Genomic DNA, 27,779 nt, shown 5'->3' with positions numbered 1-27,779 from the left:
CTTCTCATCGCTGGGCTGGTAACATGGAGCTTGGTAGGAACTTCCCCATATTTTCTCTTCTGAGTCTCATTCTACAGATCGGTAAGAAAATCTTATTCTTTTTTATAGATTCACATAATGAATGACGCATTGCTTTAGGACATTGAGATAAAAGTATATATGTTTACATTAATAATGTTATATGTGACCAGACATAAGTAGATGAGGATAGCCTCCTATATTTATTAATGTTCGTTTCTTAAGAAAAATAGAATACATTACAAAGTAACTGAGGTTTCTATGTAGTGTTAGGCTACGTTCAAACAATATATTTGTTCAGTATTTTTCAACCAAAATCTGGAGTGGATTAAAAATACACAAAAATTGAAATTTAGTGGATATCCGTCATTCAATGCCATCCATTATTTTAAAGGGACGGCGTTATATTTTAAAATAATGGCAATTATTTGCCATTAAATGATGGCCATCCACTAAGTCTCTAAATCCACTAAATAGTGTGTGAACAGAGCCTTTCTGTGTTTTCAATCCACTCTTGGTTTTGGTTAGAAAATACTAAAAGACATTTCCAAATATCTCCCAAAGCTATACTTCTCAGCTTAAAAATAACATCTAAGAAAAAAAATATATATTTTTTTTGTAAATTCTGAATAAGTTTTTACAATTAGAAAATTAGATAATGTGCAGAGTAATCAGAATCACCCTTCATGCTTCATCCTGTTACTTCAACCAAAGAAAACAAAGAAAATATATTGAATTATTTATTTTAAAATGTGTGTATATATATTTTACTTGTATTTCACTGATATAAGTTCAAAAGAAATGAATACATCCCATTATAGATTGTACACAATAGCAATCTTTTCATACAAATGACAAAATGTTTCCCTTTATACCATCCCCATCCCCCCAACACCTACCCACCCCTTGTAGTCACTGTTGGGGAGAGAAAAAAAAGCGAAATCCTAATAAACTCTTTATGATATTTTTTATACATATTACCCACACTGCATTTTGGAAAAATTGTAGGTATATGGGACATCCATTTACTTGCAATTGACAAATTTGCATAAAGCAAACTACTTCTGTCCTACTTTTTTTTTTGGGGGGGGGGGGGGGGGGGGGGGTCATGGAAAAGTCATCCCCTAAAATTGCCAATTGTGGAGATATTTTTAACCCGTACCTGACATCTTCGGACATCGGAGTAAATATAGATTTACAATATCCCTCAATCTTTGGACAAAACCAAGATGCATATTCCAAAAAAATAATATCAGCGCCTCCTCTACATTTTCTACAACAATTATCATTATCCCTTCTAATAATTCCGAATGAAAATTTTTTGGGAGTATAATATAAATGATGGACAATATTAAATTGCACCAATCGATGGCTCCACCCCATGGTAACTTTTTTTTAATACTGCACAGTTCTAGCACAATTCCCTTCCCATACTTGTATGACTGTCACCTTCACTTCAGCACAGTCCTTCCGATTCCTGTAAACAACAGAAATTACTCTCTTTTATAGTTATATTACATACATGTTATTATATATATTTTTATATTATATTACAGATTTTAGCACTTTTAGAAACATAGAATATTGTAGGCAGAAAAAGACCACTGGGTCCATCTAGTCTGCCCCTATATTATTTCCCTTCTTATTATCATAGGATAGATATATGTATATCCCAGGCAGGTTTACATTCTGTTATTGTAGATTCACATCTGCTGGAAGTTTGTTCCAAGCATCTACTACTCTTTTAGTAAAGTAATATGTTCTCATGTTGCCTCTGATCTTTCCTTTAACTAAGGGTATGTACACATTGAGGAATAGGCAAGTATTCAGTATGGAATTGAAGAGGAAAGATTTCTGCTTGAAATTCCTCGCCTATTCAGCTCTAGCAGAATTTGAGCGGAATTTGAGCGGAATTCAAGTCCCATTGGCTTCTATAGAATTCCTCTGCCCACAAAATTCCGCTGTGTGCACAGATGTGCGGAAAGCCCATTCAAATCAATGGGAAGGAGCAACGTTCATATTTTACAGGCGGAATTTGGAGTGGTTTCTGTGTGCATTTTGACGCTGAATCCACTATAACTTCCACGACAATTCCTCAGTGTGCACATACCCCTAACCTCTCACTGTGTCCTCAAGTTCTTGAGTTCAGATTTTTTCTAAAAACAATTCCCTCCTGAACCTTATTTAGTCCTGTAACATATATACAGGTTGCCATCATGTGCCTACTTTCTCTTCTTTCCTCCCGACTAGTTACTTTTTCAAGTTGTATTGTATTGTCCAAGGTAGCACGTCTCCCACCATGATCTGCTTGCTTATATTCAGTCTTTAAAAATAACCGATCCAGCACACCTCCATTATGCCAGATATCTGCTATCATTATCATTCCCGTTCCATGTAAGCTCGGTAGCTGACCCAAAATACGCACTCTTTTCCGGGGCAATTTCCAATTCACCTTTTGACACAACTGACCCCCTAAATTTCCTCCAAATTTGCACAATAGCTTCTACCATCACCTCTTTTCTGTAAACTGTCCTGATTATAAGAGCTAAAAAAACTTCAGAGTATTTCCCCTATGGGGCACAACTCCTCACATACAAAGCATGGCTTGGCGGCACATCTCAGGTATATAGATGTAGAAGGATCTTGTCAAAGTTTAGCACACATATAGGTTGGCATTAATGTTTGTATTATTATTATGGGCACAATGCATGAGAAATAAAATCCGACTTTTATAATATATTGTATTATTATGCTGTTTAATAGTCATATAAAAGAATTAGGAGATTTTTTTTTTGTTTTGTTTTTAGTTGTCTAAATTGGAGGCGTGTCTTATAGTCGGGAACATCTTATAAAGCAAATAAATAAATAAATAAATAAATAAATATATACCAGTCAGATTACTAGGTGGCTAATGGTTAGTGGGCCTTTAAAAGGAACCTGTCACCCCCCGTGCCGGGGTGGCAGGCTCCCGACCCCCCGCTACAGCCCCCTATACTCACCTGATACCGCCGGGTCCCGCTTCTGGATCCGGTCGGGTCACGGAGATATCAGCCGCTGCAGCCTGGCACGCGCGCTGAGAGATGAGTCCAACACCCATAGACAATGACAGGAGAGTCCAGCGCTCCGTCATTCTCTATGAGCAATGGACTCATCTCTCAGCGCGCGCGCCGGGCTGCAGAGGCTGATATCTCCATGACCCGACCGGATCCAGAAGCGGAACCCGGCGGGATCAGGTGAGTATAGGGGGCTGTAGCGGGGGGGTCGGGAGCCTGTCACCCCAGCACGGGGGTGACAGGTTCCCTTTAATTTATAACACCTTTTACTATAGTTTAACCCTGCTTTTTTGACCGGGCGTATTAAAGTCTGGATTTTTAACTAATTTAAGTGTTTTATTTAAATTTCTTTTGCATTATTAGGCTATATTCACACTACGTAAGTTCCGTGGAAATCACTAACTAGTGATAAGCGAATAGTGAGATATTCGAATATTCGATATTCGTACGAATATCCCGCGAATATTCGAATATTCGATCCCATTAAAGTCTATGGGAACAAGTATTCGATTAGTGAAAAACATCTATTTGACCATTTGGATGGTAAAACCGGAAGCTGAGGGATTTGACCGCTTATCGAATATTTTTTGAATATTCGCGGGATATTCGTACGGATATCGAATATTCGAATATCTCACTATTCGATCGAATATCTATTCAAACGAACAGTATTCGCTCATCACTATCACTAACTAACGTAGTGCTGCAGCCTGAGGGAATCCCGGCCGGAGTGTATACACATAGTATACACTCTGGCCAGGATCCCTAGCGTCGTCGTAGAAAACTGACATGGCTGCAGAAAACTGGCTGCAGAAAACCCTGTCAGTGCACACAATAGAGCAAGCGTCTCCAGCTGCTCGCTCTATTGTGTGCTGTGGGGAGCTCTGATGCGGGTGCGCACGGATGTGCCTGCATCAGACCTCTGCGGCCCTAGAGATCATCCGGCCAGTGCTGAAGTATTGGCTGGGATGACCTTTTCAGGGACCCGCCATTCTGTGACCCTGCCGGGTCACGGAACGGCTGGTCTCTTACAAAGTGTGTACGTAGCCTAACACTGTGTGTGAACATGGTTGTTCATAAACAAACGAAAAATGAAATCAAAAACTTAATTTTTTGTTTTTTTTGTGTCAAAAATGTTACATGGCCTTATTGCATAATTCATGCATATTGCACATAAAAAAAAATCTTTATAAGGCTATGTTCACACTACGTACGAATCCGTACGCATTTCGTATGGCGCCGTACATGTGCGGCTGAAACAACGGGCGTGCGAATATTCGATGTGCTCGCGGATGCGTACGCATTGCGAACGTACGCCCGTAGTCTACTTACGCTTCCCGAGCCACCTACGAAGCGATCTGACAGCGGTCTTTTACTTGGAAATCTTCGCCTAGCCCCGGACACCCCACAGAACCTTTTGGATCGGCATAGAAGAGTGGAAAAATGAAGAAATCACCACTTCGTATGGATCCGCGCGATACGCTACGGGCGTAAGTTACAGCCTTCCGGCCGGAAACAATGGTCTGGTTCATTTCTTACGGCGCCGTATACGATCCCGGCGTACATTCGTATGAAGTGTGAACTGTGCGGCCGGGATCGTATACTTTGCATACGTAAGTTTCCGGCCGCATATTCACGGAGCGCACTACGGCCGGAAGCTTACGTAGTGTGAACATAGCCTAAGGCTATGTTCACACTACGTAAGCTTCCGGCCGTGTGTACGCATTGCGTACACATTGCGTACGCATCCGCCCACACATCGACTATTCGCACGCCCGTTGTTTCAGCCGCACATGTACGGCGCCGTACGAAATGCGTACGGATTCGTACGTAGTGTGAACATAGCCTGACAAACTGTAAATATATATATTTTTTTACACAGTGTAGTTTTTTTTCTATATAAAATGTAAAATAAGGTTCAACGTGCTAAATTTACTGTTTGCATTCGTCACAAGTATAATTTACATGTCTTTTGCATAAGTGCTTTGCATATTTGCCACATATCACATTTGATTTGTAATAACTTGTTGGATAGAAGACGCATCGTTTCCGTTTTAGGCTGGTTGCACTGCTGGTGGAGGCCGTGGGTATTGTCGCAGTGCTAGCCGAAGCCCTTGGTTCACTTTCTTCAGCATGCTGTTGGATCCTGTGGATAATGGCTGCAGCTCCATCATCTCTAGGTGTTACTTTTCTTTGTTCAATATATGGGCTAACCAGAGATTTTCCCATCTTCTCTAAAAAAATTCTTCTTTTATATAGTTCATTTTTGTTACAATTTGGGTCTATTTCACACCATAACACAAATGCATTGTACGCCGATGCATCAAGAATGTTCACACATATTTTTTCGTATTTCTAAGCCCATTGTTGCTGATTGCAACAACGGCCGTAGTTAATACGAGAATATACGCTGGTCGGGTGCCTATGGGATCCCGGCCAGAGCATACTCTCCGGCCGGGATGCCTAGGGCGGCGCAAACAACTGACATGTCAGTTTTTTGCAGCCGCTATTCAGTGAATTGCGGCCACAGAATGTCCTGTCAGTGCACACTATGGAGCCAGCGACTCCGGGCCGCAAGCTTCATTGTGTGCTGTGGGGAGTTCTGATGCGGGCGCGCGCTGATGTGCCCGCATCAGAACTCTGCGGTGGGAAAGAACATACGACTGGTAATGCAGTACGGGGGTCACAGAACGGCCGGTCTCTTACGCCATGTGAACATGGCCTTAAAGAGTCACTGTCGTATTTTTTTTTTTTGCAGAAATCAATAGTCCAGGCGATTTTAAGAAACTTTGTAATTGGGTTTATTAGCCAAATCTGCCATTATCTGCATGTAAAAAGCATTTTCCCAGGTCCCCCCCTCCTTCCTCTTTTTCATCCACTCTGAAAAATCTGAAAATTGTGACTTGTTGCAGGAGACGTCCCCTGTCTGCTCTAGGGAGAGGGGAGGGGGGAGGAGGAAGGAGGGAGTTAGCCGGCAGCAGAAAGCAGATAACAGAGGATTACAGGCACGGAGCTGGGTGACAGCTGTAATCCGAGCTCAGACAGGTCACTGGTGATGGTCAGAACAGATAACGGGTGAGGGATTTGTAGATTAACTCTTTGTTGTCCTGTTTTGGTCTTTTCTTTAGCTCTCTCCATAGGAGAACAATGAAGACAGGGGGGAGAGCTTCAAACTGCTTTTTCATGATAAAAATGCATTTTTCGGATAATAAACCCAATTACAAAGTTTCTTAAAATCGCCTGGACTATTGATTTCTGCAAAAAAAATTTTCACGACAGTGACACTTTAAGTTGTGCTCTGTACTGTGTAATAAGGGGGTTCTGAGGCCATGATGGATTTCTTCCTCGACATAAAATTATTATCGATAAAGGACTCTTCTCATCTTCTATAGGGACTGATGCTTATATCTGGCCAAACCTGTACATTATGCGGCCAAACAGGCTCAGGGGGGGTCAATGTGGCTGTAACTTCTATCAGCCTAGAAATATTGGCCTGGGAAGATTCTCCAGATTTGGACAATCTATAAAAATGTTAACGTTTTCCACAATCACCTGATGATGATGATGATGATGATGATGATGATGATGATGAGACCCGCACATAACTATTCTTTATTTCCTTCTCTACAGCAGCCGCACAGCAGGATCTCATGGGAAGAAAACCGCCATTACTGACAGTCAGAGCTGGAGATTCTGTCACCATACATTGTCCTATTGTGCCGCACGGAGGCATCTTCTCAGTTCAGTGGAGTTTTGGCTGTGAGGGGAATCTCACTGATCACCAACATTACACACCCAGGATGACATTTTCCAGAGATAGCCTGAATATGACTATTACTAACCTGAGAGAAGACGACTCCGGGATTTACTCCTGCCAGTTGTATGAGGATGGTTCTAAAGTAACGGCTCCAGGAGCCATACTGGTAGTGACCCCAATATCACATCCTGCAGGTACAGTAATGGTATAATTCATCCTCAGCTACAATCCTTGCCATGTGCATGGACCCTTACAAGTCAGTACACTCTCCAAGAGAAATCGTATGCCTCCTAGAGACACTATATTCTTCTATAGTAGCAGGAGGGAATCCCTCTATAATCCAACATATCACAGAACACACCATTATCCCCTCTCTAGGCAACTAAATATGTTACAATGTTTGAGCCATCATGACGGTAACAACGCTCCCAACATGTCGGAGATCATACAGAACGGCAAACAATGGTATATAGGGTACATCCATGTTTCTGTGCACCTGCATGGTATCTCTGAAATCTTAGCAAATTCATTTTACCTTAAAGGGTTTATTAAGGATCAGAAAAGACACAGATACTTTCCTGCAAAAACAGTGCTGTCCTTAGGTTGTGTGTGGTATTACAATTTAGTTTTATTCACTTCAAAGGAACTGAGCTGCAATACCGTACCCAAACTGAGGACAGGAGAGGGGCTGTTTCTGGAAGAAGGTAGTCAGTCTGTATAACCCCTCGCAGAAAGTCCAGAAATATATCTGCTGCCATATCCTTCATGAGTGTTGGACTGGTGTATCTGGGGCCCACCAGATTAAATGATCCTGGGGACCCACCAATGAAGAACCAGTGAGAAACGACATATCAGTCAGTGTTTGTGCAGGTTCTAAAGCTGGGGGCCCACCGGAGGATTCTTCGGTCCTCTGGTGGGCCAGTCCGACACTACCCTTAATGATGTATTTGCTGCAGCAACAGATGCAGAGATTACCATTACCTCAGGGACCTGGAAATAACCGAATTAAGTTAGAACTCAGTCTATAGACTTTTATAGGAGAGTCTTGTGGGCATGCTCTGTGACATATGTCACTATGCTGGGAGTTTGAGGAGAGAGGGTCATCAACTTGGCATGCAATCTACTATATGGCAAATGTATAAATCATATATGTATTTAGGTAACTGTGAGAAATAACCTTCAACAGGACCTTCATCAGGACCTTCATCAGGACCTTCACCAGGACCCCCACCAGGACCTAAGGATGAAGATACGGCTTCCTCATCCCTAACCCTCCTACTTATCATTGGGCTGGAGACGTGTATTATAGTCATTCTACTGGCAATGCATCTCATATTCAGGTTCTCAGGTACGTTCTTTTTATTCCGAAGTGCTTCATATATATGGTTCTAGTAACTTAAGGTTGTGGCCTTCTGCATGCAGTTCCCTTCTAGAGAAATCTTCTTCTCTTTTCTCTCGGGTGGAGCTGATTCGCTGTACAGAGATCCAGTTCATGAGAAGTTGTTAGTTATGCCTCTTGAGTAATTGTATGCAAACAGCTCTTCTTCAGGAGGAGGAAACTGTTTGTGTGGTGCCTCCTATAGGTTCCAACCCTCAAAGTAGATCCACGACCTTTACAGAGCTGTGAAACATCCTGGTTATCACCCATCTATAGCCACATTGTTTTATTGTTTTTGGCCCTTATTAGTACAGAGCGGCCTCCTAGCTGGTTGTGAGATGTATATGTAGTGACTCACATGGACAAAACAGATTTTCTTGTTTAACTGATAACCTAAACCTTACTGTAAAGTCACCTATAGGGGGCCCCAGAGAGAATTTTTGGAAAGCTAATTGCACATTTCAACTTCTAAGCATTTTCTCTTCTGGGTATCTACAGGCAGATAAAGCTTCATGGGATTTGTGACTACAGTGATATCCTTTGGACATAGAATAATATTTAAAGGGGTATTCCTCTCAAACATAACTTTTGATATGTTGCTACCCATGGTGAGACTAACAATTCCCTCCATATTTGTTATTATCTATTCAGTCTCCTTCCCTCAGTTCTCAGCTGCTGCTTTCTTCTGAAGACTAAAAAATCTGTGTGTGAGCTTTTCTCTCTGTCTCCCCTTCCTCCCCCCTCCCTTCTGAGACAGATGATGTAAACAAGTCCCTGACTGGCTTTGGCTGCAACATTGTAGCTTCTTTGGGTTAATCACAGTGAGTTCATCAGCAACTTGACCTCAGACTATCCCTCTACAAAGTATCAGACAAAGCCTGACAGGGACATGTTTATTTAGCTGTCTCAGAAGGGAGGTGTAGGGGGGGATGGAGACCCTCACACACAGATTGTTGTGTTTTCAGCAGAAAGCAGCAGCTCGGAACTGGGCAAAGGGGGCTGAATAGATAATAACAAGTATGGAAGGAATTGTTATGGGCAGAAACATATTAAAAGTTATGTTTGAGTAGAATACCCCTTTAATATATACTTGTCCCTCTATAGCTTTGCCTCTATGGTCAGATTTAACATGAGGAGAAGATATACTGACCACTTCCTAAACACAAAACAAATTGTTCTAAACCTGAATGTAATGAATATTGTTTATATTAAACATATTTATTTATTTATTTATTTATTTTTTAGGGTCATCTAAAAAAAAGAAGAAAGTGAGTAAATAGTTGTGTATAATAATCAGCTCTGTGGGTCTTCTCTCCATATCATAACAGGGAAACCTGTATACAGTATGTCCATATTGTTCACAGGGTTGGGAGAGGTGGATATCCTGAGCTGTGGCCAACATCTTCTCTTGATCTAATAGTAGCCACCTTTGTTACCTATGTGGATTATATGCAAAAGAGGAGCCCGTGGAGCCTTATTTAAGAGTCTCGAAACACAGGACTAGCCAGATATCCCTATGGGAAGGACCCAGCCAGGGTGCAGCTCCTGTAGGGAAATCGCCAAAACCACCATATTATGTGGCCCTATGAGTCAATGTAATGACAAGGGAAAAACCAAGGCCAGGTATCCCTCCAAAGACAGCTGTTACGGGGTGCTGCCCCTCATCAGTGTGGAGCAGGATTCTGGCTAGGTGGGAGCAATGCCTAGTAAAGCCATAAGAGAAACAGATCACTGATCTCAGGGAGACCAGCCAAAGATAACACTGCTGGCTGCAAGTTAAAGCGCTCAATGCAGTGAAATCCTAGGTGCATTGCTTCCTGTGAAACATGAATATGCAAAAGAAGAACCTGTGGAGCCTCAGTCAAGAGTCTCAAAACACAGGACTAGCCAGATATCCCTCCCAGAAGGACCCAACCAAGGGGTAGCTCCTGTAGGGAAACCACCAAAACCACCATATTAAGTGGCCCTATAAGTCAATGTAACGACAAGGGAAAAACCAAGACCAGGTATCCATCCACATAGAGCTGTTTCGGAGTGTTGACCCTCATCAGTGTGGAGCAGGATTCTGGCTAGATGGGAGCAATGCCTAGTAGAGCCATAATAGAAACAGATCACTGATCTCAGGGAGACCAGCCAAAGATAACACTGCCAGCTGCCGGTAAAAGTGCTCAATGCAGTGAAATTCTAGGTGCATTGTTCCCTGGAAAAAATGAATATGCAAAAGAAGAGCCTAGAAACACAGGACTAGCCGGATATCCCTCTGGGAAGGACCCAGCCAAGGGGTGGTTCCTGTAGGGAAACCAACAAAACCACCATATTAAGTGGCCCTATGAGTCAATGTAATGACAAGGGAAAACCAAGGCCAGGTATCCCTCCACAAACAGCTCCTTGGTGTTGCTCCTCGTCAGTGCGGAGCAGGATTCTGGCTAGGTGGGAGCAATGCCTAGTAAAGCCATAAGAGAAACAGATCACTGATCTCAGGGAGACCAGCCAAACGATAACACTGCCGGTTAAATCGCTCAGCTGGCCGGTTTGGCTGGCTAGTGCTGTGTTTGGAGACTCTTAAATGAGGCTCCACGGGCTTTACTTTTGCATATTCATGTTTCCCAGGGAGCAATGCACCTAGTATTTCACTGCACTGAACGCTTTAACTGGAAGCTGACAGTGTTATCTTTAGGCTGGTCCCCCTGAGATCAGCGATCTGTTTCTCGTATGTGGATTATATGACTTGTATGAGAACTTTATGCATTTTATAAACTATTTGTGGTCAGTATTATAGTATAAGTATCTAAGAGTTCCTAAGAGAGGAGAAAGGAGAAGGCCCAGCTGTCCTGTGTGTGACCTTTTCAGTCCCACCCTGTCTGTAACCAGCATTTAGTTGTATACTTGCTGTGTGACATCATCACTTCTCTGTTCTACAGCAACAGAATGTTCCGGAGCCTCCTCAGGAGATTTGTTACGCTGAAGTTGGCAGATTCCAAAAGAATCAACGTCCAAAGGCAAAGGGCAACGAGGAGACAGTGGTATATGCCCCTATAAAGCCGAGGCAGTGAGAAGAAACCTGCTATACCTGCTTGTCACAGGCCCAGCGGTTGAGCTACGGTCTTCCTGGATGACGGGCCAGAACACTTACCATGATGAATCTTGAAGCTCATGTATTTAATAGGTTACCTCAGGGAATTTTTTTTTTTTTCCAAATCAACTAGTGTCAGAAAGTTATACAGATTTGTAAATTACTTCTATTAAAAAATGTTAGTGTCACTGTCATTAGGAAAAAAATTTGACATGTCATAGAGACGTGGTTAAAGCTTTCATCAGTCCAGGTCTGAGTACTCGTACCCATACCGATCAGGAGCACGAGTCGGGAGAATTGCGATCCTTTTCCAGATCTGTGTCACGTGATCAGTCAGGATGCGACTGATTGCCTATGTAAGTCTAGGAGGCCTTACTGCTATCACGTGACACAGAGCACGAAGCACACCTGCTGCAGCGCGGTCGTCTTCTCGCTCGTTCTCCTGATCAGTACGGGTCTGAACACTCAGGCCTGGACCATTCAAAACTTTCGACATGTCTTTCCGAACTACAGTGACACTTTAAGTCTTCCAGTACTTATTAGCTGCTGTATGTCCTGCAGGAAGTGGTGTAGTATTTTCAGTCTGACACAGTGCTCTCTGTGGCCACCTATGTACATGTCAGGAACTGTCCAGAGCAGTAGCAAATTCCCATAGAAAACCTCTCCTGCGCTGAACAGTTCCTGAAACGGACAGAGGTGGCAGCAGAGAGCACTGTGTCAGACTGGATAAAATAAACCACTTCCTGCAGGACATACAGCAACTGATAAGTACTGTAAGACTTGAGATTTTTAAATAGAAGTCAATTACAAAACTACAGTATGTAACTTTCTGACACCAGTTGATGTGAAAGAAAATATTTTTTGCCAACTACCCCTTCAACTATACTGCAACAGACTATAACTTTAATTCCCTTTTTGTATCTACCATACTGTATTTTTGCCTAATGGGATATTTTCATCTAAAAAATTTTTTTTTCTTAAATTGTCAAATAATACAAAAGCAATCTGTTTTCCTTTAAATTAGAAATGTAATTTTACAGTTTGTCTGTCTCTCAGATCACAGACAGTTCCAGGACTTGTGGACAGTGGGTGATAGGTTCCCCATCCCTGCTGTAAAGCATCTCTTGTTACTTAGGAACTTTAGGGGTTGGTATAAAAATGACCAACGAGGGAAACTTACCTCTCCATGACCCCTGAAGATGCCGTTCCTGCAATTTTCCGTCTCCTGATACTCACCACGTCATCCTGCATCTGAGATCTCTCAGCAGAACCTTCTCACTCAGTCAATCGTTGCTAACCAATGGCTGCTGTCCCGTCTCAGCCATTGCCAGGTATTGCAGGTTCTGCTAGGACATCTTGTCTCAGAGGCGGAGGGATAAAGTGAGCAGCAGGGGTCTGGAAATGGGAAAGAAAATAAAGTTTTTGATTGTTGTTTCTTGCCATGTGTTATGACTGTTATCTCAGCAACAATTCTTTCTCATGTATGCAACAATGGTCGCACAGATGCGTTTATGTGATTTATTTATTATTATTATTGTCTCCCCGTTCTCAGGGTTCAGTTTTAGGAGTTTTAGTGTCCACAAAAAAAAGTTGGTCTAAACGGGTTAGATTTTGTAAAGAAAATTTGCTTCATGAATTGAAATGTATTTTTAATTCACTAAAATGCTTCTCTTTACTGAATGCTTCGCTGGATCAATTGTTTTTTCTTTTTAAAAGGATTTACCTGTACTCCCCTAATACCTGACAGAGTTACCTGTACTCCCCTAATACCTGACAGTTACCTGTACTCCCCTAATACCTGACAGATTTACCTGTACTCCCCTAATACCTGACAGATTTACCTGTACTCCCCTAATACCTGACAGATTTACCTGAACACCCCTAATACCTCACAGATTTACCTGTACTCCCCTAATACCTGACAGATTTACCTGAACACCCCTAATACCTCACAGATTTACCTGTACTCCCCTAATACCTGACAGATTTACCTGTACTCCCCTAATACCTCACAGATTTACCTGTACTCCCCTAATACCTGACAGATTTACCTGAACACCCCTAATACCTCACAGATTTACCTGTGCTCCCATAATACCTCACAGATTTACCTGTACTCCCCTAATACCTGACAGAGTTACCGGTACTCTCCTAATACCTGACAGATTTACCTGTACTCCCCTAATACCTCACAGATTTACCTGTACTCCCCTAATACCTCACAGATTTACCTGTGCTCCCCTAATACCTGACAGAGTTACCTGTACTCCCCTAATACCTGACAGAGTTACCGGTACTCTCCTAATACCTCACAGATTTACCTGTGCTCCCCTAATGCCTGACAGAGTTACCTGTACTCCTCTAATACCTGACAGATTTACCTGTACTCCCCTAATACCTGACAGAGTTACCTGTACTCCTCTAATACCTCACAGATTTACCTGTACTCCCCTAATACCTGACAGAGTTACCTGTACTCCTCTAATACCTCACAGATTTACCTGTACTCCCCTAATACCTGACAGAGTTACCTGTACTCCTCTAATACCTGACAGATTTACCTGTACTCCCCTAATACCTGACAGAGTTACCTGTACTCCTCTAATACCTCACAGATTTACCTGTACTCCCCCTAATACCTGACAGAGCTACCTGTACTCCCCCTAATACCTCACAGAACAATCACAGAAGAGGGAGGTAAAGGGGATATGGGGGCCTTACTGCAGGGGTAAAAGGGGGGGAGGGAGGTATATAGTATATAAGCCTAACTACAGGGGAACTTACAGTATAGGTGCCTAACAGTGGAACATACAATATGGCGGCTAACTACCATATACAGTGGGGCTGCAGGGTAGTTGCATACTGTGTTTCTCGGCAAATAAGACCTATCCCAAAAATAATCCCAAACTTTCTTTTCAGAGAAAAAAAAATAAGATAAGACCCTGCCGTACTTTAAGAGAAATGCAGTGTATTGGCTCCTATGAGCTTTTACCAAGGAGCTGATAGGCCCAACATACTGCCGTCAATGCACATTTAATCTTTTTAAATGCCACTGTCAGTTTTCTGTCAGTGATCAGGTATGTCATACACGCCTTAGGGGATGAAGGGCATGTACAACTTTGATTTTCTTTTTCAGATTTTTTATTTTATTTTTTTTTTTATATTTTTTAAATCAATGATACTGGAATAAATTCTTTTTTTTCAAATCTGTTTCTAATTTCTGATATTTTTTTTAATTTAAAGGGGTAGTGCAGTGTAACGCATTAAGTCACTAAATAATACACGTTACAAAGTTATACAACTTTGTAATGTGTGTTATTTAAGTAAATGCCCCCCTTTCCCCCCACCCACGCTAGACCCGTAAGTGTGGTGCATTATACGTACGGAATCGCTGTCAACCCAGGACGCCATCTTGGGCGATCACGTCATCTTCAGAAGGCCGGCTGGACCGCTCCAGCCCTCCCTCATGCCGCCTCCCCTCCGGTGCGTCATTAGCTGCTTAGCCGCAATTGGCTGAGCATAGTTATGCTCAGCCAATCGCGGCTGAGCAGCTAATGACGCGCTGGAGGGGTGTAATATGGTGTTACCTTAACTTACTGGTGTCACCTTACACTTTCATTCTGTACAGATCACTTTCCAGCAGCCTCCTAGTGGCCAAGTATTCTTACAAAAATGTATTTAATGCAGGACCTTGATTTCAACAATAGTTCATTTTCTGATGACATATCACTTTAATCCATATATCCATAGTTAGCTGACCTATAATGTCTAAAGCCCTTTCTAGTAAACAATTTGGCTAAATAATTATAAAATTGCTATTAATTGTATTTATCAATTTATGTGGCAACAACTTGAAACAGTGTGCTAAGCCAGAAGAGTCTAATTGCCTGGTACATTAGAGAATGTGAAGGCGACATCATCCTAAGCCCAAATGCTTGCATTCTCTGCACTGCAAAGGACAGAGTTTGGATGAGTGCATAGGAGTAAGGATAAGAGGACCCATCCATTTTCAGCTTCAATAGGTTTGGCCAATCTGGAAAAAAAAAATCGTGTTGGTTACCTAAACCCCATTGAAATCAACAGTGACCCGAATTTTTGGGCTCAAAAAGTTACTATCTGGCCATCAGGGGGTTAAGTGGACTGCATTGCATCCCCACTTAACTTGCGGGTGGCCAGACTGTGTTCTTTTGTGTGTGTTAAAATTTTCCTCCTGTGCTCCCACTGTGGTGTCTTATATATTTTCCAGGTTGACTCCTTCATCTGCAATCAGCCAATCAGCGGCTGAGGAAGGGAACCACTGCAGTCCTGAAGTTTCCACTCAGCTCACCTCAGCTGCTGATTAAATACAGAGCAAGGAGTCGACCTGGTGAAGGTAGAAGATGCCACATGCTGAAAACCCAGGAGGATAAGTTTGCCCCCTGTGTGGTCTGGCACCCAAGGGGTTAAATGTGGATGGTATACATCCTTACTTCATCCCCTGGGAGCCAGACTGTTCAGCCTGGCACCCAAGGAGTAAAATGGTGATATAATGCATCCTTACTCAAACCCCCCCTCCCCCCCTGATGGCCAGACTGTTAAGCCTAGCCCCCAATGGGTTAAAGGAAAAAGCCATTGGATTTAATAATTTCAGTGCAGACAGGGCATATGGGAGCATAATAAAAAACCTATACTTACTGTTTTTCGTGCCCTCAAAGCACCGCAGCGCCAGGGTCCCAGGAGAAGAGAGGAGGGGTTGTCAGGGTAGGAGATTTGCATATAACTATTCAGGTAAAAATAATATAAACAGACCGCAGCAGCTGATTCAGCACTTGATATAGCCTGTAAAGTGGTACATTCTCTTTATGTGATGTCAAAATGCTTCTGCTCCAATTTTTTTTGTCGCTCCTTACTTTTTTCCCCAGATATCAGTATCCTGAGGACTACATCAGATTCGGTGGACTACATCGATGACCAGCAAATTTTTATTTTTAATAAATTGGTCAACAAGGGGTTTGGGGGGTGTTTTTATTTCAGTTACATTTTTTCTATTTTGTATTGTTTTTTTATGCACATTACAGAGTTAGCAGGGGAAACGACCTGATAGATGGTATCCATTACTAAGTTTTAGCACGGAAAATGGCTAACACTAACCCCCACAATATTACCCCAGTACCCACTGCCTCAGGGGTACTGAGAAAAGTCAGGTAACAGTAGTCTCAGAGCATCACAAAATAGAGCTCCACAAAAATAGGTTTCTGCTTCAACAATAATAACAGGTGCAGACAGGAGAGCAAAGAAGTGTTAAGCTGCAAGCTGAAGAGAGTGGAGTGTCTTAAGGGCACTGCCCAATGTAGTGCTGAACTCTGCCTGGGATAGCGTAGCTGGGTGAAGTAGAAAAAAAGAAGATCCTTGTACTCATGTTTACTAAACCGCCTTATGCCCTACAGTGTTGAGGTACCCATCCTGTGAGGGTAGTATGAGGCCCCAGGTCCCTGCTCTGATATGAGCAGACTTTCCGAACTTTTCAAGGATAGCCGTGAATTACAAAGTGGAATACTTAGGCTAACTGCAGATTTGTTCCACTGGGGTCAGTGTCTAACTGGATCCATGTCATTGCCCTGTACTGTGTGGCTAGTATCCCTGGCGTGGGCAAGGTGTTCCTCAGAGGACGTCCGTTTCCTCCTGAGGGGGTCTGGCACTGCGTGCTAGTGGATGCTTGCTTTTAAGAAGAAATCTGTTAAGTCTCTGAGTCCCTGACAAAGGGTCCTGGCCAGAGCCAGGGCTGTGTGTATAAGAGAGAAGAAATGGGATAGGGTAGAATAAGGAGATAAAACAGTCTGCACCAATGACTGGACAAAAGAATAACACATGATAAAACATAAAACCCAATACTTTCCTGAGCTGTGCACAGAATAAGCCATATAGAAACATAGTAGTGACACCTAGTTGGGAAAACATAGAATACATTTAGACCATCTCCCACTCTGTGAACCTAAGAGAAAACTTTACACAGGTCCATTGAAACTTAGTGCAGCACCTTGGGCTGGAGCACTACAAAGGGCCAAAATAAAATAAATGGTATTACTAGGCTGTTGCTGTTTTATTTTTTACCTGGAAGTTTATGAAAAAGAGACAGGTTCTGCACACTTAAAGAAAAAAGTTATTTATTTATTTAAAAATTAAAAAATAAAAAGTGTGTAGGGTGTCAGGAACTTACCCGACCGCACTCCAGCGATGTCTGCCCCGGCCGGAGCGCAGCGCCGCCTTCCTCTCTGGGGCCGGGTGACGTCACGGAGACCCGACGGCTTCCTTGGTTACCAGGGACGCCGCGGGCTCCGATGACTCGCGGCGGCTCAGCTGAGCGTTGTATGCTTAGCTGAGTAGTATTAGGCTCAAGCTGAGTGGCAGACGCCTCTGCCACCCGGCTTGCAGCCTACACATGTGAATTGATCAGGACTCAGGAGTCCAGACCAATCACATCCTGGTCTGGGCTCCTGGTCCTGTATTTAAAGAGCCAGCGGTCATTCACTGATCGCTGGCTATTAGGTGTATTCTTGGTCCCAGCTCTCCCTTGTATATTCCTGCGTTCCCCGTCCTATCCCTCCTACTGCTCGACTCGTTATTCTGACCTCCCGCCTGACTTGTGACTACTCTTTTGGATTGCTGATTTTGTACTGCGTTGCCCGTGTGGTTTGACCCGGCCTGGTTTACTATTCCTTATTGCGTTTGTCTGTCCGTATTGTTTTGTGTAACACGTATATAGCGCAGGGAACGTCTCCGTGGTTGTCCGCGACCGCCTAGGGTCGGCTGAGGCAATTAGGCAGGGACAGTGGGTGGTTCAGATAGGGCCCACTGTCTGGTTGTGTCTGTGTTAATCTGACATAGGGTTTCCCTCTTTTCCATAGCAAGCCAGGCACAAAAACCAAACAGCAACAGCCTAGTAATACCAGGGTGGGAAGGGCCATTTATTTTGTCCCTCCTTTACCTAATAATTCTAACCTGCTACCCCCCCAGTCCAGAAGCAACATTTTTTGGCACAACTCAGCTCTTCCCAGTACCCCTGTGATGGCGCATACTGGAGAAATAATGTGGGGGAAAACACTAAGCCCCAGCTTAGTAATGGATGTTGTTTGTCAGATGTCTTCCATGACTAAGCCTGTGAAGTGCGTAAGAAAACGCAATACACATAATTTAAAAAAAATTAAATAAAGGATCCAACTTTCTTTTTTTGGTAATTGGTAATTTAAAGGAAAAATGTTTATTGTTCATATTTCCTATGTTTCTTCTTATGTATTTTTATTGAGTTAAAAAAAAAAAAAAGAATATAACACTGCTACATGGATTGAATATGATTTATTGGGCATAAAAGCAACACGTTTCTAGACTGGAATAGTCTCTTCATAAGGCGTAAATGGTGATGAAGCATTTCTGTCTGACAAAGAGACTGTTCCGGTCTAGAAACGTGTCGCTTTTATGCTCAATAAATCATATTCAATCCATGTAGCAGTACCATATTCTTTTATTTTTTTAACTTAATAAAAATACATAACAAGAATCATAGGAATTATGAACAATAAACATTTTTCCATAAAATTACCAATTACCAAAAAAAGAAAGCTGGAGTGAGAAAAAAGAAAAAAAAGGAAAGAGAAATAATCTGCTAATTAAACTGCACAGAATCTATTGCAACCGCTTATGACAAAACAGACAACATATACACAAACATATAAATAAGTAGGGTAGACACATTTGGGAGGGTGATTGGTCCCAACCTAGGGATCTTTCAAAATTTTTCCTCTGCATTATTATTTAAGGAGGGAAGATATGGCATCTTTTTAATTGCCGTGGCCGGTGGTAGCTACGTAATATTTGTCCCTAAGTACCCAATAGAAGCATTCTTCCACCTATATGGGAGCAAAGCTTCCAGGGTATCAATCAATTGATGAGGGAGATTATTAGGTAGGGTCTCTGCCTTAATTGTGTTAATCTTATAGCCGGAAAAAGTCCCATAAGTTTCCAGAAGACTATGTAAGGCTGGGTTTGTTTTTGCTATCCATTTTTTCCGTCTGTTTTTAGAAAATTGAAAAGTGGATGCAAGAACATCCTTTTTTCCATTGACTTCCATTAAATATATATATATATATACATAAAAATGGTTTAAAACTTTATTCTTTATTTTAACGTACACAAAAACGTAGTCGACCACATATACCTTTAAAAAAGGATGCATTTTAGTTCGTTTTTTGAATAATGGAAGTCAGTGGAAAAATGGATCAAAAATTTGGGGATTACTTTGTGTCAATAGTATGTTGTTAGCAAGTGGGGCAATTTAATCTTTTTTTGTTTTCTGACTAAGACCCCATGGACACCAGGGCTAAGTCCGATTTGGGCTATTAAGGGCTCAGTATGTAAAATGAACAGTAAAGGAAATAATAGGAGATAATAATATGGATGTCGTTACAACACTTCTGTAAGATCAATAGTCTTTTTCATGAACTGGTGTAGAGAGGTGGAGACATTGCAAAGAGGGAAGGATGTTGGGAGTTTAGTTGCCCCAACCCGTGTATACTACCAGTCAGTAACAACCTTTTTATTGCAACACTACCTTCATATTACCTACTTGTATGAGGCACTCGAGGGCCACACATTTTGAAGACCACCCTTAGGATCTTCTACTCTTTGGTTAATGCAATAGCTATTGCAGGGAACATATAATGTGCGCCTTTTCCAATATAAAGTCTCCCTTTCCCAGTGCAGGGTCAGATTGGCAGCCTCATCCAGTTGATCACACAGTGTACATGAGCATGTAGGGTCAGGTGCAGTACCTTCACTCATAAGGGTGCATGAAGTGTATGGAGATGGCCATAGACTGGTGTGGTGCTATAGCCTTAGATATGACCCATAGGCAGGCCAACAACTGTTGATGCAGTTTTTAGAAAATGGAAGAAACACAAAAAAACTGTCAACCTTCCAGGGCATCATGCAAGAATCCTCTTTGATCGGGCAATGATCACAGACTGTGGCAATCAAAGGTTTGGAGGCTTGCTGAAACCTCTGTGACACATCAGGGCAGAGAAAAGTCAGACTACGTATAAATAAATGTATGACTTGTATCCTTTCTGTGAGAGTGTAACACAGTGTCGGACGTTTGGGGGGGGTCAAGGTGATAGATTAACTTTAACAGCCTTTGGGTTGGCTTCACAGTATATTACTTTTGCGTGACACACTGATGGTTACAGTCACACTTCAACCACATTTTCCAAACATCACCCATGTAAGTAAGATATATAAGAGATGTACAGCAGAAGAGAAGAGCCATTATACAGTCTTCCTCTTCTCATCGCTGGGCTGGTAACATGGAGCTCACTGTGGACCTCTCCATATTGTCTCTTCTGAGTCTCATTCTACAGATCGGTAAGAAAATAAATATTATACTTTCCTCCATTTATAAAGTCACATAATGAATGATATGTTGCTTTAGGTCATTAAGATAAAAATGTACAATGTTATATATTTTTACTTTAATAATGGACCTTGTTATATGTGACCAGACATAAGTATAAGAGTATAGGCTTCTATATATCTTTTAACATTTGTTTCTAAAGAAAGATAGAATACACTACAAAGTAACTGAGGTTCCATTGAATGTTTGTTTTTACTTAAATAAATGATATGTCTCCAGTGTCATCAGAACCTCCCTTCATGCTTCTACCTGGACCTTTAACCATACCATAAATAATATATTAAAATTTATTTTTCAAATGTATTTTTTAAATATTTTTTTTTTTATATGTTCTCTTAGATAGATGTTATTTTACCTACAAGCAATGTTCACACATACTGCAAAATAATGGTAAAATACAGCTGTAATTTTGAAGTCACTTTATTGACTTCAATGGGAAATTGGACCGCAGTCTACACACTGAATAGAATAACGGCTGTAATTGATAACGATTGTCCAAATAATGACCATGCTTTTTATTTACTCTCTGCTCTTGCAAAAATTCTGTTCACACATCAAAACACTGATAATTATCTTTTATTTTACTGTTTGTAAACCTAGGCGCAGCATAATCCGTAAAATTGAAATGTAATTGATGAACTTCACTTCACTTCATTCCCTGGGACTTCATAAACCTCATAATAGCTGATAAATTTATTAAAAAGTTTTCAAATTGTATTATAATTTTTATTATTTTTTGTCATATTACATAAGAGACAATAACATATATTTTAATAAAAAATACAGAGCATTTTATTTAGAAAATAAATATTTAGAAAAAAAGTTCATTTGTAAACTTGTCTGACCAAAGGATCTTTTGAATCCCGAAAGCTCACAATTATAAATTTTTTTTTTGTTGTTGGCCAATAAAGATACCTAAAATACTTTGATCGAAACTATTTACCACCACACAGAGTAGTGTATTGAAATTGTTATTCCAACAGTATTAGGAATAAATAACCCCTTAATGTCCGTGTTTACTTTGATATTTGAGTTTTAATTTTTGCCTCCTTGCCTACTTAAACTCATAACACTGTTATTTTTCTATATACAGAGTCATATGAAAGTTTGTTTTTTGCGGGACTAATTGTACTTTCTCATAACTCCTTTAATTTCATAATGTACAGCGAAACTAAGAAAAAAAGTATATTTTTGGGGTGAAATTGAAGCCCCCCCCCTCTCCCCGTAGCAATTTAACAAACTTTGGTAGATTGTGTTTGTACACTATGCAAGTTACAGTTAAACTATGTTCACACAACCCATTATTTGCCATATTGGTTGGCTGCCATTTTAAGATGACAATACGGCTTCATTGTGAAAATTATGGTTCTAATTTGCATAATATAGACAATTTTGTCTTAAAATGACGGCCGTCCAGGAGGACAGACAAAATATGGTTAAGAAAGGACGTGATGGGAACAAAGCCTAAACACGACAGGTTATCTGTATTCTGTGAATCAGCTATATCCAAGTTATACTTCGTTAAAACTTTTTTTTTTTTTTTTTTTTAGCTTATATGCTTAAAATTATTTTCCGGTCTATGAACCTTTATTAGGGTTTATTTTTTGTGCCACTATCTATCTATCTATCTATCTATCTATCTATCTATCTATATATATATTTTTTTTTTTAGTTTAGAAGAGACTTTTTGATCTCTTTTTATTCATTTTCTGTGATGTATCATGCAACCAAAAATCAGCAATTTGAGTGTTTCAATAAAAAAAAAATCATTAAGGCCATTTACCATGCAGGATTAAGAACGTTAAAATTATTTTATTAGTTCCGCATACAACGGTGCCATATATGCTTCTTTTTATTTTGGTTTACATTTTTTTTTTTATAGGAATTGGGGGCATCGGAATTTTATTTCTTTTTTTATATATTTCGCAAAACCTTTTTTTTTTAATATACTTTTTAAGTCCTCCTAGGGAACTTTCATAAGTAATTAAGCAGCTCTTAGGGTGCCTTTACACAAAGAGATTTTTCTGACAGATTATTAAAGCCAAAGCCAGGAATGGATTTGGAAAGAGGCAAAATCTCAGTCTTTTATTTATGACCTGTTCCTTGTTCATAGTATGTTCCTGGCTTTGGCTTAAAAATTCTGTCAGATAAATCTCTCTGTGTAAAGGCACCTTTAGATTGCTAATACTAATCTATGCAATGTTATAAAATTGCAAATATCAGTGAGATTGGTGCACTGCTAATAGAGTCTGGCTCATTATTAGAAAATGGAAGAAGCACAATATGACGGTCAATTTTTCTCGGTCTGGGGCTTCACTCGAGATCTTGCCTCATAGGAGAAGTATAGTTCTGAAAAAGGTCAGGAATCAGACCAGAATTACACAGATGGATCTGGTCATTAATCAGAAGAGAGCTGGGACCACAGTCTCAAAGGGTATCATTAGTAACACACTATGCCGTCATGAACTAAAATCCTGCACCACATGCAAGTGCAGCAAGCCGGGGGGTGTAAGAGAGTGAAAGGGTTTGTGGAGAGGATGATGGTGGTAGTAGTGGTAAAGCCCATAGGTGGCTAGACCTCTCCCGTGTGTAGTGCTGAGTTCTGGCATGAGGGAATGCGCTGAGAGGTGCAGAGTGAGAGTGTGCTGTTACCTGCAGGCTGGGCTTTGTGGTGCACCGCAGCCCCACTCACAGACTTGTCATGGTACGGTCTCAGCTGGAAACGAGGGCTTCTGCAGGAGCAGACTACTCTCTGGTGCTGCCCTATAATCTTTGCCAACCCCAAATACTGCTGTTCGGCAAGATGGCTCTTTATGATGATGTGGTGCAGGTGGACCACACAACAGGGAGACAAGGAGGCCGGCGGGGCAACAAGAACTTCTTTACTGAAGAACGCACAGGCACTTGTACAGTTAAGTTGCATATAGTTATTAATACTGGTGGCCTTGAATGGGATACTGTGCTTCATGTGGAGAGTGGTGGTGTGTGAAGAGAGGGTTTGCCTCAGACCTTGGTTTGTCACTACGAGTAGGATGCTGGTTGGCATTGTGGTCCTGTGATCCTTTTCCCCAATGGCGCCTGAGTCTTGTTTCCTCTGTCAACTAGGGAGCTTTCTGCTTAGTGTATTAAGGCCGGCCTTAGGCCACTGCCTTCAGTTTCTAGAAGTATCCAGGGGTCCTTGTACATCTTACCCCTTGGTATTCAGAAAGAGACAGTATAGAGGCCTAAGTTAACTCTGTTACATAAAATACTCAATTGGGTTCCTAAACTGAGGATTCCCACTGTCTGTAGAAGTGCAGGCTGGCTCTGGTTCTGGCTTTGGAAAGTGCACCTGACAAACTCCCTTCCAAAGTCTCTCTTAGTCTCACCTCCAGCTCTGGTTCTCTTTGCTTCTCAACTTGCAATGCAACTGCCAATCCTTGCTCCCCTCTTTCAGCAGCTTTTCTCTCCTTGTTCTTAGCTTCTTTACATGTTCTTGTCTCCTAGACTCCATCTGCCATCCTAGACTCTCTAGCAAGTTCTGGAAAGAGCTAGAAAGTCTACACTACCTAAAGCAGTACCCAGTGAGGACTGTGGGTGTCACTGTTGCCTAACAGTCTGTGTAGTGTGTGTGGTGAGGCAATGTAACCAATTTTCTGCCTGACAGTTACACAGGACAGAGAATACAAAGCATAGTTTCACATAAACACGTTACCTTATAAAACATATAATAAAGCACTTGTGGACAGTTGCCATGCTAAGCCCAGAGGCAGGAATTGCACTCTGGTATACTACACCAGGTCCCTCTGCTCTTGCTAGCACATGTCTCGGGCTGCTTGAAGTTCGCCAGATTCAGAGGAGGCATGGGAAAAAGTCACATGGTCAGCAAAGACCAAAATAAAACTTTTTGGTATTAACTCCACTTGCCACATTTGAAGGGAGAAGAAGGATGAGTACAACCTCAAGAACACAGTCCCAACGGTTGTGATGCATGGGGGTGGAAACAACATACCTTATGGGTGCTTTTCTGCAAAGGGGACAGAACAACTGCACTGTATAGAAGGGAGGATGGCTGGGGCCATGGATCGTGAGATTTTAGCCAACAACCTCTCTCCCTCAGCAAGAACATTAAAGGAGAAGTCCGGTGAAAATTTTTGTTAAAGTATTGTGTTGGCCCCCAAAAGTTATACAAATCCCCAATGTACAACTATTACGGGAAATGCTTATAATGCTAAAGCTCCCTGCACTTACTACTGCATCAAGGCTTCACTTCCTGGATAAATTGTGATGTCACTTCCTGGATAAAATGGTGATGTCATGACCCGACTCCCAGAGCTGTGCGGGCTATGGCTGCTGGAGAGGATGATGGCAGAGGGATGCTCAGTGTCCCTCTAGTGCCCTGTGTCCCTCAGTGTACCCCTGTCATCATCCTCTCCAGCAGCCACAGCCTGCACAGCTCTGGGAGTCGGGTCGTGACATCACCATGTTATCCAGGAAGTGAAGCCTTGATGCAGTAGAAAAAAAGCATTTTATGTGTATTTTCCATAATAAGTCTATATTGTGGATTTTTATAACTTTTGGGGGGCAATTCAATACTTTAATAAAGATAAAAGCAAAAGTTTTTTCCGCTGCTACTCCGTATATGCTTTACTTGCTGCAATATAGCTGGCTATTCTCTTTCCCGGAATAGGACTGCAAAGGACCTCACCTGTGGGTGATAAGGCGTTGCAACATGGATAAAAGAAACGTATTCCAGCAGTCCAATAAAATCCGGTATTTATTGTATAGATTCCATAAAATCGTTACATACAAAAACATAGAAAAATGCTCAACGCGTTTCGGCCCGCTCTGAGCCTTGATCACAGCATATAACAATGTTGTGTACAGACTGACTTATAAGCATGAGAAATTACACACCTTCACCTGGAAACACATCACATGACACGTGGTGACCATACACACACCATGCACACATACAAAGAAGGAAAAATAAAAATAATTGCCAAAAACCATACATATAAAACAGAACACAAAGAAAATTAAAAAACAAAATCCAAAAAACATGATGTAGAGAGCACACTATAATGTGTAAAACTATGTTATTCCCATCATGTATCATTATAGAAAGTCATGTCCCAGAAACTGCACAGTATACTATAATGATCTCACAAAATGAATAAATATAGTGGCCAGAAATAAGAATGAAGATGTAGGTTCAGCAACAAGACATTCTCCAAGCCAAATGTCTTTATTGCTTAAAATCACGACCCATGTGTCATAACGAATGCATTTTGGGTACACTTAACCCCTAATCATGGTATACCATGTTAGGATTTGAGCTTTTGCTGAACCTTCTTCTTGATTCTTACCCGTTTCCTATAGTGTTTCCTATGATGGTCCAAGCGACTTCCAAAACATTGTTTGATGGAGAACAACATCAACATCAGTGTCAGCCAACTTTAGACAAAATTGTTGCACGTAAAGTTGTAAAGAAGCTGTAAAGAGGTGCTGAATCAGGGCAGCCTAACATATTTAGGTTCCTGGCAGAAATCTGACATACTGTAAGAAGAGACAGTAGGGAGGAAGGGTCCTATGTAGATCTTAGACCGGACACAGGAGCTTAGTTACTGAATAAGATGTTTGGGATGAAAAAACAATTTTCCTTACTGTGGCCATAGCCCCACAATAATACTGTAAGCCGTACTATATACTGTGTAATAGGGTTTACATATATCCTTCCATCTGCTCTTGGGTTTGAGGACATGAGGGATTTCCACAAAGTTATATTCTCCCATTTAAACTAAGACAAAGGACTCTAATAGGGACTCGTGCTTATGTACTGTATGATCAATCGAACATGTATGCTGCCAGACAGGCTCAGAGGTGGTCAATATGCCTGTAGCTTCTATCAGCAAAGAAATATTGGCCTGGGTATTTCCTCCAGATTTGGACAAAAAAAATCACTACAAGGCTATGTTCTTACACAGTATTTTTCAACCAAAACCAGGAGTGGATTGAAAACACAGAAAGACTATGGGGGAGATTTATCAAACATGGTCTAAAGGGATACTGGCTCAGTTGCCCCTAGCAACCAATCAGATTCCACTTTTCTTTCCTCACAAACTCTTAGAAAAATAAAAGGTGGAATCTGATTGGTTGCTAGGAGCAACTGAACCAGTTTCACTTTAAACCATGTTTGATGAATCTCAGCCATAGCAACGTGCTCCTGCCTAGTGTGAATGGTGTTCTAGGAGAGCTGACCAAATTTGTCCTTTTTTCTGTGTTCCAGTTGGGGGAGTGGCTGCCTCTACTCGGTCGTGCACTCCACCTATTCCACCCAGGTGGTGTTATTACTTTTGCCGGTATAAGACGGATCTTGCTTGCCCAGAGAATAGGCGTATTATACGCCATGAAGAGGCCATAGTACAGTTTAGGGTCTGCCCCGAACATCGTGGTGGGGTGGTTTACACTGTTTGCAAATGGTTTGCAAATGGTAACCAAGAGCCTCATTACTTTTGTGGGAATTTTTTTTGGCAGTTGGGGGGGCTGCTTTTAACTATTTTCATGTCTGTAGTGGGTCTGTATCTTGCCACTGCGGTGAGCTGTTGCATTTTTCTGTGTTTTTGTGTTTTTGAAAAATCTCCCCCTATGTTTGCACTCATGTTGAAATTTAGTGGCTGGCCATTATTTAATGGCAAATAATCATCATTATTTTAAAATAGGGATGGTCCGAACGAACCCGAACCCTCCGCAATAATTACCGCTGTCTGCCCGCTCTGTGGCGGAACGCCTGGAAAACTGGGATACAGCCATAGCCATAGGCTGTATCCCAGTTTTCCAGGCGTTACTCCCGCTGTATCCGCCCGCTGCACGGAGCAGGCAGACAGCGGGAATCCGATGCCGAGCGTTCGGGGTCAGCCAAACCCGAACCTCGGCGGGTTCGGACCATCCCTATTTTAAAACATCAGCCGTTATTTGCCATTAAATGGCTGCCATGCACTAAATTTCAACAGTGTGTGAATATAGTCTTTCTGTGTTTTCAATCCACTCCTGGTTTTGGTTGAAAAATACTGTGTGGG

General features: G+C 41.6%; 1 protein-coding gene across 1 annotated transcript; it reads left to right on the top strand.

Annotated features, from left to right (window-relative positions):
- LOC138766513 (uncharacterized) lies at window positions 1-26,201 on the top strand. The gene is made up of 7 exons (XM_069944103.1): window positions 1-81; window positions 6,702-7,022; window positions 8,015-8,176; window positions 9,452-9,474; window positions 11,128-11,255; window positions 24,639-24,844; window positions 26,083-26,201. Exons 1-7 carry the CDS (start codon window positions 24-26, stop codon window positions 26,199-26,201), a joined length of 1,017 nt encoding a protein of 338 aa, XP_069800204.1. The 5' UTR covers window positions 1-23.
- Window positions 26,202-27,779: the final 1,578 nt, after the last annotated feature.

Source organism: Dendropsophus ebraccatus, chromosome 10 (genome assembly GCF_027789765.1).
Source record: "Dendropsophus ebraccatus isolate aDenEbr1 chromosome 10, aDenEbr1.pat, whole genome shotgun sequence".
NCBI classification, from domain to species: Eukaryota; Metazoa; Chordata; class Amphibia; order Anura; family Hylidae; genus Dendropsophus; species Dendropsophus ebraccatus.
Note: the sequence above shows the minus strand (reverse complement) of the source record. Positions and strands in the feature narration are given on the sequence as shown.

Excerpts from the sequence above, each read along its gene's own strand:
- LOC138766513 (XM_069944103.1), top strand. The coding sequence starts at position 24 with ATGGAGCTTGGTAGGAACTTCCCCATATTTTCTCTTCTGAGTCTCATT. Across the intron at positions 9,475-11,127 it reads CATCTAAAAAAAAGAAGAAA|CAACAGAATGTTCCGGAGCC; the intron begins GTGAGTAAATAG and ends TCTGTTCTACAG. Across the intron at positions 11,256-24,638 it reads GCCCCTATAAAGCCGAGGCA|GGAGAAGAAGGATGAGTACA; the intron begins GTGAGAAGAAAC and ends CCACATTTGAAG.